Genomic DNA, 13,539 nt, shown 5'->3' with positions numbered 1-13,539 from the left:
ATGTTTGTTCCTCATAAAAACCAGGAAATAAATCACATTTATGAAAGAAATAATGAAGCTACACTTTATATAGGTAGTTTATTATTACATTGTGTATTTTCATTTAGTTTATTTTTTTAATATTTACTTTTTATTAAGATATATAAAAATATAATTTTAATATTTTTTTTTTATACTTTTTACAGCAAATCTAGATTCTCAAGTTGACGAAGAAATTTTATGTGAACTTTTTATGCAATGTGGTAATGTAAAAAATGTTCATATTCCTAGAGATAAAATAAATGGATATCATTCTGGTACATTGTTTATTGTTTTTCTTTTAATTTTATTTTTCTATTTTATAATTATAGATTTTTTTTTTTTTTTTCTATATCTATTTATTTTTTTTTTTTATTTTGAATAGGTTATGGTTTTGTAGAATATGAATATGAATATGAATGTGAGTATGCAGCAAAAATATTAAATATGACTAAATTATTTGGAAAGCCATTAAGATGTAATAAAGCATCTCAAGATAAAAGATCATTTGATGTGGGAGCAAATTTATTTATTGGAAATTTAGATAAAGAGGTAGATGAAAAAATGCTATTTGATATATTTTCTTCTTTTGGACAAGTAATAACAGTAAAAATAATGAGAAATGAAGATGATACATCTAAAGGACATGGGTTTATATCATATGACAATTTTGAATCAAGTGATTTAGCAATAGAAAATATGAATAATCAATTTATATGTAATAAAAAAGTACATATTTCATATGCTTTTAAAAAGGATACAAAAGGAGAAAGACATGGAACAGCTGCTGAAAGATTTATAGCAGCAAATAAAGCTTTAAATATGTATCCAGTAAATGAAAATGCAAATAATATTTTTCCATACAATTCTACATCGGTTGTAAATCCTACAAATAATAATGCATCATTAAATAATTTAAATAATGAAAATAATATATTTTTAAATAATTCAATGATTCAAGCAAATAATATAAATAAATTACCGAATGATCAAATTCCACAAGTTATTAATTCTTATTATCAAACAAATGCACCCCATCCTGTTTCATCCAATTATATTCAACCACCTATAAATTTACCAATAAATACAAGGTCAAATAATACATACAAATTACCACAAAAAATTAATAATAGAATATTAAATAATTTACCACCTCCATGTGTGCCACCAAATTTACCTTCTGATATGTCTTCTAATGTATCTTATAATTTACCTCATAAATTTCCACCAAATTTTCCATCAAATTTTCCTCCAAATATTCCATCGAATTTTCCCCCAAATATACCCCCAGGTTTTCCACCAAATTTTCTATCAAATTTTCCTCCAAATATACCTTCTGAAATTCCTTCTAGTTCATCTTATAGTTTACCTCATAAGTTTCCACCAAATTTTCCTCCTAATCTTCCACCAAATTTTCCTCCCAATCTTCCTCCAAATTTCTCATCTAATTTTCCACCTAATATTCTTCCCAATTTCCCACCCAATTTACCTTCAAGTATGCCACCTAATTTACCTCCAAGTATGCCACCTAATTTACCTCCAAATTTACCACCGAATTTGCCACCGAATTTACCTCCAAATTTGCCACCGAATTTACCTCCAAATTCATCATCCAATTCCCTCCCCAATCAATCACCTAATTTGCAACATAATGGAACTTCTAATGTATCAGAAAAAGTTGAAAATAGTCAAAGTAAAGATAGTGATGTAAATACAAATGATACAGTAAAAGAATAAATAAGCTATTTCATATATAAATCTTTCAAGGTTTTATACATATCAAAATGTTTGCAAAGATGTCTTAATTTATAAAGAAGAATTTATATATTTTATTTGGAATTTATAAATATTAAAAAACTTTTTTTTTTTTTTTTTTTTCTTTATGGAAAAATCATTTTCTTATAAAGTAAAATTTTTATTTTTTCATCTTTTATTATTGCAATATATAAAAATTTTTTTAATAAATTTAACTCTTAAAATAAAATAAGTATTTAAATTATTGTATAAAATAGCATAATGATTATCCTTAGTTATCTAATTAAAACTATATTAAAAGAAAAATTGTAATGAATTCCCTTAAAACAATAGCACATTTTGTTTAACTCGTGGTTTACCACATTCTTATAAGAAATTAAAAATATAATATCTTTATTTTTCATTACATACACACATATATTTATACAATTATGAGTTATATTATTTCCTTTCATTAACTTTTATATCTCTCATTAAAATTGTATATCCTTATTTTAAAATATACAAAAGTAAATCATATTCAATTTAAATTAACATAATAAATATGGTTTATCTTAAAATATTTAAAAAAATCTTAATCCATATTATATTTAATGATATACTTAACGACATATTTTTTTTCGTTTTCATAATAGATATAAGTAAAATCAAATATAAAAATATTTCCTTCAAAATAAAAGAGTGATTGATAAAAAAAAATTATAAATTATGGATTTTTTACAAAAGTGAAGAATAATTCCAATAAAAAACTAAAAGAGAGGTTTAAGTGTATGCACAATCTTTTACTGAAATGCTATTGTTATAAAAACAAAAAAAATAAAATTTATTCAAAGATGGTAAAAGAAAAAAAAAAAAAAAAATAAAGCACGCACAAAACATAAAAAAATAAATTTTTCATATAAATATTTTTGTAATATTAAAGATTATTAAGAACTAAAGAAAAAGTTTCTTTTATATATAAATTAACATGATTTTTGTATATATATATATAATTATTTAAATATGTAAAATATATAATGGTTTGAAAATATAAGTTATAAATATGAAGGAATGAATAAAATTAATACATTAGTTTAGAATTAGGAATATTATAAATCTATTTTTATGCTAAAATGCTTTTAATGGAATATATACATGGGAATTATATGTAATTATATATTGTATTGATATAATTTAAGTAAAAAAAAAAAAAAAAAAAAAGTTTATAATTAGTTTAATATATCTATGCAATATTCTACAGTTTATATGAAAAAGTTAAAAAATGGTAGTCCGTAAGAAATGCAATAAAAAAAAAAAAAAAAATATATATGAATTATACCTAAATATGTGTGAAGAGAAAAATAAAAAATTAGGGGAAAAAAATGGAGATGATATAATAGACCTAGAAAAGGAAGTAAAAATTAGATTAGAAGAGCAAACTAGTCTATTATCAATTAAAGGAATTGATAGAGTTGATATAAAACAGAAAAAAGGAAAACATTCCATTATATGTATTCATTACATTAAAAATATGTGCATGAAAAATTTATTTTGTAACTATTTACATCAGCTAATTTACTCAAGAATACCTACATGTAAAAATTACTTAAAATATAACTACTGTGCTGATAAAGTAAGAGGATCATGCATGTTTCGGCATACTTTAGAAAATACTAATGTTAGTCATTACAATGAAAATAAAGATGAATATTTAGATGAAACTTTAAAATTTCTACATGAAAAAAATATTTGTGTAAATTATCTATTAGGTTTTTGTGCATTGGGATATAATTGCAGAAAGATTCATAAAAATAGAAGTAGAAAATATATAAATATTATAAGTATATTACCCAAATTTTATTTAGATCACATTTTAATTAATAAACGATTGTATACACATTTATACAATAATCAAAAAAAATTTTTAAATGATTTGAATAAATTAAAAGATGCTTTAATAATATTAAGTGGAGAGAAATATTATGATAAGATGAATTTATCAAAAAATGAAAACGAAAATTCTTTAAAAGAAGGGTTTAAAGGTAGTAATAACAATAACAATATTAACAGTAGTAATCATAATATTAATAATAACAATACTAAAGGTAATATTAATATCAATGATAATAATAATTATAATAATGTTAACATTGATACCAGTATTTATAACAATAGTAATAATAATGATAATATTTATAACAATAGTGGTATTATTGATACCGCTGATGATAACATTGATAATACAAATAATTATAATAGTAACAATCAAAATATTTTTATGAAGAACAATAAAAATAACTTAAATGATATTATTAAAAATAATCAGAAAATAATAGGTTATAATAATAGCAATGAAATAATTAATAATGCTACCAATGATAATGTAGATAAATATTTAAATGAATGTAATAAAAGCAATAATGAACATACTAAAAACCTGGGGAAATATAATAATTACAATAATCATAGTAATGAAAAAATATATCGTAATAAAATAAATAATTATTACAATAATGAAAATATAGTAACTAGCGATAGTATGAATATACCTAATGTATATGATTTAAATAATAATTTAATACAAAATGATAAAATAAAAGTTTTTATTATTAAATGTAATCAAATATCTCATTTATATTTATCTATATTATATGGAGTTTGGGCTACTGGGAAAAATAATACCAGAAAATTTGTTAATTTGTTTAAAGAAAATTACACTATTATTTTTTTATTTTCAGTAAATGAAAGTGGAGGTTTTCAAGGGTATGCAAAAATGATAACTTTACCCATAAAAAATTTATATGATAATTTGTGGGGATCAATAACTAAGAGATTAGGAGGAAATTTTCGTGTGCAATGGATAAAAACAGCTAAAATTGATTTTGATGTGTTTAAAAATATGGTAAATTCATATAATGATAATTTACCTTTAAAAAAAAGTAGAGATGGCACTGAGTTACCTTTAAATTTGGCCACTATTATTTGTAATAAATTGAATTCTTTGCCAAATGAAGATTTTTTAGCTGGGACAATTTATGAATATAAAAGGAGAATTAACCACTCTACTTTTTTTACAAATTTGCATAAACAAAATTTATTAAATACAACAACTATGTGGGATATGTTAATTTTTAATTTAAATCAAAAATCAGATTGTCAACAAATTACATTTATTGATGGAACAGAACAAAATATTAAATAAGCCAAAGAAAAAAAAAAAAAAAAATATGAAAAGTTAAACATGTATGCATGGAAAAAAAAAAAAAAAAAAAATTTTAAATATATTCTTAGCATATATAAAGAAACCATAAAAAAAAAAATGTAAATTAAAGAAATATAAAATTTTAATGAAGATACAAAAAAAAAAGTGTCGATAAACAATATCTTAATAGTGAAATTCTAATAAATTAAAAAAAAAAAAAAAAAAAAAAAAAAAAAAAAAAAAAATTTTTTTTTTTTTAAAAAAAAAAAAAAAAAAAAAAAAAAAAAAAAAAAAAAAAAAAAAAAATATTTTATGTTTATGACCATTAAAAAAATATGTTTCTTCAAATATTTTTTTAATGGTTACACCTTTTTAATAAAAAAAAATAATAGTAGTTATTAAGATAATTAACAAATATTAAGCATAAATAAAAAAAAAAAAAAAGAAAATTATTTTTATGTACCTTCATTTAAAAATAAAAAAAAAAAAAAAAAAGAGAATTTTTATTATTAAAGGAAGGATTGACGTATTATAGCATGCTAAAATACATATGAGAAAGAAAGTACTGCAATTATTTCTAATTTTAAATAGGTATTTTCCTTATTTGTAAAATACACGTTGTGCGTTTTTTTTTTTTTTTTCTATGTAATATATTATTTTTTTTTTTTTTACCTATTTTATTAACCAAAATAGTAAATATGTATAGATTTAGATATTTTCATTTTTTTTTATTTTTTGTTTTTTTCATTTTCTCAATAAATGAATCAAGGAGTTTCAGTTTTTTTCATAATTTCGAAAATCTAAATAATCCAATATATTTTAAAAAGAAACCAAATATGGTTTATGATTTGATTGTTATTGGTGGAGGAAGTGGAGGAATGGCAGCAGCTAGAAGAGCAGCTAAGTAATATATACAAATTATTTATGTTTGTATTTTACTGAAATTATATATGTATATATTTATATATGTTTTTAATATATATCAATTTTGTAAATACAGGCATAAAGCAAAAGTTGCTCTGGTAGAAATGTCTCATTTGGGTGGTACTTGCGTAAATGTAGGGTGTGTTCCGAAAAAGGTAGCAACAGAAAAAAAAAAAAAAAGGAAAAAAAAATATAATTATATTTTGAATATATATATATATATTACTCCATTTTAATAATCATAAATATATTTATTTTTTTTTTTTTTTTTTTTTTTCATTGTTTCAGATAATGTTCAATGCAGCTTCTGTTCATGAAATTTTAGAAAACTCAAAACATTATGGTTTTGATACAAAATTTACTTTTAATCTTTCACAGTTAGTAGAGAGAAGAGACAAATATATACGAAGATTGAATAATATATATAGGAATAATTTGAAGAATGATAATGTAGAATTATATGAAGGAACAGCTAGTTTAATAAATGAAAATAAAGTATTAATAAAAATAAAAAATTCAGGAAATGAAACAAATAAGGAAGAAATCATTGCAGGTAAAAATATAATTATAGCTGTTGGTAATAAACCAGTATTCCCACATATTAAAGGAATAGAAAATACAATTTCAAGTGATGATTTTTTTAAAATAAAGGAAGCTAAAAAAATAGGTATTGTAGGAAGTGGATATATAGCAGTTGAATTAATAAATGTTATAAAGAGGTTAGAAATAGAATCATTTATATTCGCTAGAGGAGAAAGACTTCTTAGAAAATTTGATGAAACTGTTATTAGGGAATTAGAGAATGATATGAAAAAAAATGATATAAATATTATTACTGATGCAGATGTGGTAGAAATAAAAAAAATTAGTGAAAAAAATTTAACAATTCATTTAAAGGATGGAAGAACGTTTGAAAATTTTGACCATGTAATTTATTGTATTGGTAGATCACCAAATACACAGAATTTAAATTTAGAGAAATTAAATATTGAAATGAAAAATGATTATATAATTGTTGATGATAATCAAAGAACTAATGTAAAAAATATTTATGCAGTTGGTGATTGCTGTATTGTAAAAGTAAAGGAAAACAAGGAAGATGTTAATATGTTAGAACTCTATAATGAAGGACAATATTTAAAAGCATCTGTTGATAATGAAGAAAGATTTTTTAATGTTCAGTTAACACCAGTTGCTATTAATGCAGGAAGGTTACTTGTAGATAGAATATTTTTAAATAGAACTAAAAAAACAAATTATAAACTTATACCAACAGTTATATTCTCACATCCACCTATAGGAACAATTGGTCTTTCAGAAAAGGAAGCAATAAGTTTATACGGAAAGGAAAATGTTAAAGTTTATGAGTCAAAATTTACTAATTTATTTTTTTCTGTTTATGATATGGAACCAGAACAAAAACAAAAAACTTATATTAAGTTAATATGCATTGGGAAGAAAGAAATAATTAAAGGTTTACATATAATAGGATTGAATGCAGATGAAATTATTCAGGGTTTTGCAGTTGCTTTAAAAATGAACGCAACAAAAAAAGATTTTGATGAAACTATACCAATACATCCAACTGCAGCAGAGGAGTTTTTAACATTACAACCATGGATGAAATAAGTTTTATTTTTATAAAATAAATTAATTATTTTACCTTATAATTAAATAATTCCCTTTATAACATGTATATTTTTATAAATAAAAGAAAAAATGTATTTAAAAAAGTTCATCAAAATTATAATCATTCATTTAAACTGAAAATAAAAACTTAATTTCTTCATAATATGGTGCACCTAATTTATGCATTTAAAAAAATACACATAAAAATTTAATGGAAATATATATGTTTTTATATTTTTATTCATAAATAGTATATTATGCTTTATGTTTTATACAATATTTATGAAATTTTACATCTTTAATTTGAAATTTTTTTTTTTTAATAACATAATATTTTAACATTATAAACTTTTAATATATTATTTAAATTATTTCCTTAAAAAAAAAAAAAAAAAATTAGAAAAAAAAATTGTAATATTTATAAATAGGAAATTTTAATTTCTTAAAGAATTAATTTTTCTAATGTTTTTAAGTTAAAAATTATTTGTTATTTTAATAATAAAGGAAAAAAAAAAAAAAAGATAAATAACATATATACATATATATATATATATATATTTTATTAAATTAATATCTAAAATATATTATTCGGTGTAAAAGTTTCTACCATTAATTAATGTTATTCTTATGATTTTCCTTCCTTCTTTTCCTTTTTTAAGTATTTTTAATTTCAATAATCACAGTTTTTAAATATTTATGGTTTTGCATTTTTATAATATAAATATGATTTAGCTATAGCATGACTACATAAATTATTAATATTATCGTTTAGCATATTATTACTCATTGTTAAAACATATGGAAATAATAAAGATGGCTGAGGGATATTTTTAAATATATTTTGGATATTTATGTCTTCTTCATTTGTATCTAAATTATCATGCACTATTTTGTTTTTCTCTTTTTCTAATTTTTTCTTTTCTTGATATACTTTTTGAGATTGCAATTGTTTAAATACATCCTTCTTATACTTAACAATTTTTTCTTGTTCTGATTTTAATAATTCAAGAGATTTACAAGTCTCTTGGACATGATTTTCTAACGAATCAACCTCCAAAGAATTTAGGTAGTCTTTCGATGATATATAATTTTTATTTTTATTTTTGAGAATTTTTAAAAATAACGAATTTATAATGGAATTTTTTATACGAACTGGTATTTTTTGTAAAATATTTTTACTACTTAATCCGTTTTTTTTCAATTCAACATTTAATATGTCACTAAATTGATTAAAATTGGAATTTTTAATTTGTTTTCTAATATCAAAAATAACGTCTACATCTACTTTATATGCTGAAAATATTAATTTACCATACTTTTCTCCAAAACATAATACAAATGCATTCTTATTAATTAATGAATATAATATTAAGGTTGCTAACACTTCTTTTTTTTTTATATCATTAACATTTATATAGAATCCAAAAGATGTTGTTTCAAAATTTAATTCTGCCATTATATTTACATAATCATCGTAATAGTTATTAACTTCATTAATATATTTCTCACCTTCTTCTTCATATTTATTTTTATTGAAATATAAAATTAAATTATTTAATAAATCATTATATTTCTGTTTAGGAAGCTGATACTTACTTGATATTTTATTTATTTTATCAATACAAATATCTTCAATATTACAAACGCAAAAAGATTGATTAATTTCTACAACATCTAATTTTTTTGCATCATTCTTTTTATTTTTTTTTTGCTCATTATTACTATCTTTTTTTTTTTTTTTTCTGTCATCATTTTCATCTTGCTCTTCTTCTTGCTCATCTTCTTCCTCATCTCCTTCTTCATCTACTTCTTCATCTTCTTCTAACTCTTTTTCTTTGTTATCACCATCACTTATCTTTACTTTTTTTTTTTTTTTTTTTTTACTTTTTCCATCATCATTTTTAATATAATAACCTAATAATTCACCACGTAAATCTCTATTTTTTAAAATTTGACTAACAACAACACTATTTAAAACAATTTCAAAATCATCTCCTTCGGTAGAGCTATCACTATCAGTTTCAGTTTTTTCTATTTTCAATTCTTCTTTTTGCTTCTCTTGTTCGCTAACTTTTAATGCTTCCTCTTTTTCTTTTATTTCATCTGGAACTCTTAAAGGAGGAGGAACATATTTCATTTTTACATATATTTTATAAAATTAACTGTATTTTTTTTTTTTTTTTTTTTTTTTTATAAAAGCAAAAAATAAAATTAAATAAAGTATAGAACTTTTTAAATACTATGAAAAATATGAAAAAAATTAAATTTTAATATAATTTCTAAAAAAATTTTAAAAATACTACTTAAAATTAAAAAATATTATTATATAAAAAAATATATTCTTACACCAGTATATATATTTTTAATAAAACTTTCTGATTAATTTATTATCAAAATTTTTTTTTTTTAATATTCATATATATATTTATTGTATTTATATTTTTTTCCTTTGTTTTAAATTTAAATAGAACACAATTTATTTAATAAATGGAAATTCTAATTAAAAATGAATTTTAATTTTTTGCATAAAATATTTTAAATTTATGAATATTATAAATATATATATATATGTATATGCATATAAATATATATATAAACATAAGTAAATATTTTTTAATAAAAAACTAATAAAAAAAAATTATGAAATTATAATTATCGTAGAAATTAAAAAAAAAAAAAAAACAAAAAGTAAAAATAAAATGAAATAAAAATTTAAGAATAAATTATATTGGGAAGGAGTGTAATTAAAAATATTAAAATTTATTACATATGTAAGTGTTTTTTTTTCTTTTTATTTTTCTTTTCCTTTTTTTTTTTTTTTTTTTATTTTTTATCCTTTCCTTCTTTTAAATTTCTAATGCATGTTCTTTTTAATGATGAATTTTTTTTTTTTTTTTTTTTTTTACAAAAATGTTCATATAAAATTGAGGTTTCTACATTTTGTTTAATTATTGTTTTCATTTTATTATATATTATTAATAAAATTAAAAAATGTTGTAATTGAAAGATAGATGAAATATTGTAATCCATTTAGAATGTATATTTAGATTTATTTTTTTGTGATCTTTTTTTTTTTTTTTACTATTTATTATTATTATTTTTTTTGTTCTAAAAAACTGTTATAAAGTTGAATAGCTTTGTGTTATAAAAATATATTACTTATGGATCCCTTTCATGGTAATCAAAAATTGAATTTAAAAAATCATGTGTGTTTTTATATTTTTTTTTTTTTTTATAAGATAAATAAACCTAATAATTAAATGTGTATATAAAATAAACATTTGTTTTATCTTTTTATATAAGAATTTGCATATTTATTTTTTTTTTTTTTTAATATATAAATGTCTTCTTATCTTATTAAATTATATTACTATTATATTAGAATCTAACGAGGGTTATTCAAAAAAAATAAATGAAGAAGATGATTCTATACTAGAAAGGTATTATAAAAAAAAAAAAAAAAAAAAAAAAAATTATTTTACATTATTTTTTTGTAGTTTGAAATTTTATGTAATTTGTTTTTTATATATATTTTGAAAATTTAGTGATGAAGAAAAGAGTATTGAAGTTTTAACAAAAAAAGTGAGAGATTTAGAATTACAGCTTGAATATGAAATAAATCACAACGATGTTGAAATATCAGAAAGGTAAAAATAATTATAAAAGAAAAAGAAAATAATAAAAGTAAATAAAAATAATCAATAAAAACATTTTTTTTTTTTTTTTTTTTTTTTTGTATATGTAATTTCACAAAAACAATATAGAGATGAAACAATTAAAAAGTTAGAAGAAAGAATTAATGAATTGGAGAATTCTAAAAGTACGGAAGAAAAGGATATGGCTATTTTAAATATGAGTGAGAAGTTACTAATATTATCAAACAAATATGATATTCTTGTAAAAGAATCTAAATTACAAGAAGAAGAGTTAAAACATTTAAAGAATAAAAAAAAGTATAGAAATGATAAGACCAATGAATTTATTATGACTTTAAAAAAACAAAATGAAGAATTTAAAAAAGATTATGATATACTAAGTGGAAAATATTCCCAATTATTAAAGGATTATGATGAATTAAAAAATATACATAAATCTTTACAAGAACAATTTGATGAAAATAAAAAGAAAATGGAAATTATTAGAAAAGAGAAAATAAATGAAGTAAAACATATAGAAAATATTTTATATAATTATATATTAGAAAAAATAAAAAAAAAAATAGAGAATCACAATTTTTAATTGTTAATATTGTATTTTTATATTTTTCTTATTTTTTTTTTTTATAATAGGATTTTGATGAAAACAGCGCACTTAAGATATTAAACATAGGAAATGTTAGAAAATTTATATTTTTCATTTTTATTTATATTTATATATAAAATCTATTATTATTTTTATTTTATATATCATTATTAAGTATATTATTATTTAATATTAATTTCATTTAATTATCTTTACAATTATACCCGTATGTTTTTATGAAATTTTTTTTTTTTTTGTGATTCAGGATTTGTTATACAAAAGGAATGTGCATAAAAGTAATTTATGATTATTATTCTTTTTAATCTTTGTAATATATATATTTAAAATATGTTTTTATATTTTTTGTAGATATGGATGAATTGAGTACGTTGAAATTAGAATTAGAATATAAAGAAATGATAATACAAAAATTAATAAAAAAAAATTTAACAGAAGGAAAAATAAATAAACAAGAAACTAATTATAGCGATCTAATAAGAAACAGTGAAGTAATACAAAAAGTATAAATAAATATTTTATTATATATTTTTTATATAATCCTTTTTTTTTTTATTTATTATTTCTATTTAGAAAAAAATAGATGAATTATATAAAAAATATTTAGATGCCCAAAGTGATAACGATCAATTAAAAGTAAAAAAAGTTAAAATGAACAATAATATGAATTTATAAAATAAAAAATATACTTTTTTTTTTTTTTATTAGAAACAAATTAATAATTTAAATAATGATATAAAACATTTAAAAGAAGAAAATAATAATTTATTGGAAACTACAGTAAGAAATATTATTATTTCTATTTTAATAGTTTTTTATAATTCTATATGTGTTTGCTTAATTTTTCATAAATTTTTTTTTTTTTTTTATAATTTTATTATATATTATCTAATCTTTTTTTTTTTTTTTTTTTAATAAGATGAAGCTAAGAGAAGCAAAAAAAGAAGGATCTAAAAATGAATTACATATTAATCAGTAATTATTTCAAATAAAGATATATATATGTAAAATAAAATAATTTTTATTTTTATTATGAACTTTTAACTATTTTTTGATTATTTTAATTAAAGGTTTGATGATATACTTAATAATCTTTTAAAAGAAAACTCTAATTTAAATCAAGAAATTTCAAAACAAAAGAAAAAGTAAAATTTGATAAAAAAAAAAAAAAAAATTAAAAAAAATTTAAATTAAAAATATAATATATATATATATATATATATTTTTTTTTTTTACCTTTAGACATATGGCAGATACTTATTATTATAACAAAGAGTTACAAATGATAAAGAATGACAAGTTTAAAATAATTGAAAAATTTGACAATAGGAAAATAAAAAATATCCCTCATTTATTTCAACCAATAAATATGACATTAAATATGAAGGATGAAAAAAGTGACAGTTCAGAAAACAATAAAAATTTTAAAAATAATCATACTTATATAAATGATTCTAATTTAATGAATTCAAGATGTAAATTAAATAAACCTATAATTACAGATGACTTAGTACATATTTATATTCAAGATTATATGGAAAAAGCACAAAACAAGAAATAAAATTTTTTTTTTTTTTTTTTTACAAGTTAAATTCAATTATATATTTTTTTAAAAAATGAACCAATAATATATGCAATTCTGAATTTTAACAGAAGTATGAAAAGAGGAAAATTTTAAAAAAATTAAATTAAATTTTCTTCATTTAATAATTAATTAAAATTAAAATAATAAGTGCGTTTTTTTTTTTTTTTTTTTTTTTTTTTTTTACTTT

At 19.0% G+C, this 13,539-nt stretch overlaps 5 protein-coding genes across 5 annotated transcripts; 4 read left to right on the top strand and 1 right to left on the bottom strand.

Moving 5' to 3' along the window:
* PGAL8A_00291800 (splicing factor 3B subunit 4, putative) lies at window positions 1-1,755 on the top strand (the record flags this gene model as incomplete). Its single annotated transcript, XM_028671917.1, has 3 exons — window positions 1-73; window positions 186-296; window positions 404-1,755. The coding sequence occupies 3 exons, from the start codon at window positions 1-3 to the stop codon at window positions 1,753-1,755; spliced, it is 1,536 nt and encodes a 511-aa protein (XP_028528522.1).
* Window positions 1,756-3,034: 1,279 nt separating this feature from the next.
* PGAL8A_00291700 (YTH domain-containing protein, putative) lies at window positions 3,035-4,954 on the top strand (the record flags this gene model as incomplete). Its single annotated transcript, XM_028671916.1, has 1 exon — window positions 3,035-4,954. One exon carries the CDS (start codon window positions 3,035-3,037, stop codon window positions 4,952-4,954), a length of 1,920 nt encoding a protein of 639 aa, XP_028528521.1.
* A 698-nt stretch (window positions 4,955-5,652) lies between these two features.
* PGAL8A_00291600 (glutathione reductase, putative) lies at window positions 5,653-7,507 on the top strand (the record flags this gene model as incomplete). Its single annotated transcript, XM_028671915.1, has 3 exons — window positions 5,653-5,858; window positions 5,955-6,033; window positions 6,167-7,507. 3 exons carry the CDS (start codon window positions 5,653-5,655, stop codon window positions 7,505-7,507), a joined length of 1,626 nt encoding a protein of 541 aa, XP_028528520.1.
* A 694-nt stretch (window positions 7,508-8,201) lies between these two features.
* On the bottom strand, window positions 8,202-9,644 carry PGAL8A_00291500 (conserved Plasmodium protein, unknown function; the record flags this gene model as incomplete). Its single annotated transcript, XM_028671914.1, has 1 exon — window positions 8,202-9,644. The coding sequence occupies one exon, from the start codon at window positions 9,642-9,644 to the stop codon at window positions 8,202-8,204; it is 1,443 nt and encodes a 480-aa protein (XP_028528519.1).
* Window positions 9,645-10,668: 1,024 nt separating this feature from the next.
* PGAL8A_00291400 (conserved Plasmodium protein, unknown function) lies at window positions 10,669-13,328 on the top strand (the record flags this gene model as incomplete). The annotated part of the gene is made up of 12 exons (XM_028671913.1): window positions 10,669-10,684; window positions 10,890-10,947; window positions 11,053-11,154; window positions 11,272-11,668; window positions 11,797-11,841; window positions 12,015-12,045; window positions 12,119-12,258; window positions 12,341-12,403; window positions 12,476-12,547; window positions 12,687-12,742; window positions 12,838-12,912; window positions 13,010-13,328. 12 exons carry the CDS (start codon window positions 10,669-10,671, stop codon window positions 13,326-13,328), a joined length of 1,374 nt encoding a protein of 457 aa, XP_028528518.1.
* Between the last annotated feature and the right edge of the window lie 211 nt (window positions 13,329-13,539).

This window comes from Plasmodium gallinaceum (genome assembly GCF_900005855.1).
Source record: "Plasmodium gallinaceum strain 8A genome assembly, contig: PGAL8A_v1_87, whole genome shotgun sequence".
Taxonomy (NCBI): domain Eukaryota; phylum Apicomplexa; class Aconoidasida; order Haemosporida; family Plasmodiidae; genus Plasmodium; species Plasmodium gallinaceum.
The sequence above is the reverse complement of the archived record's forward strand: the minus strand, read 5'-3'. Positions and strand labels throughout refer to the sequence as shown.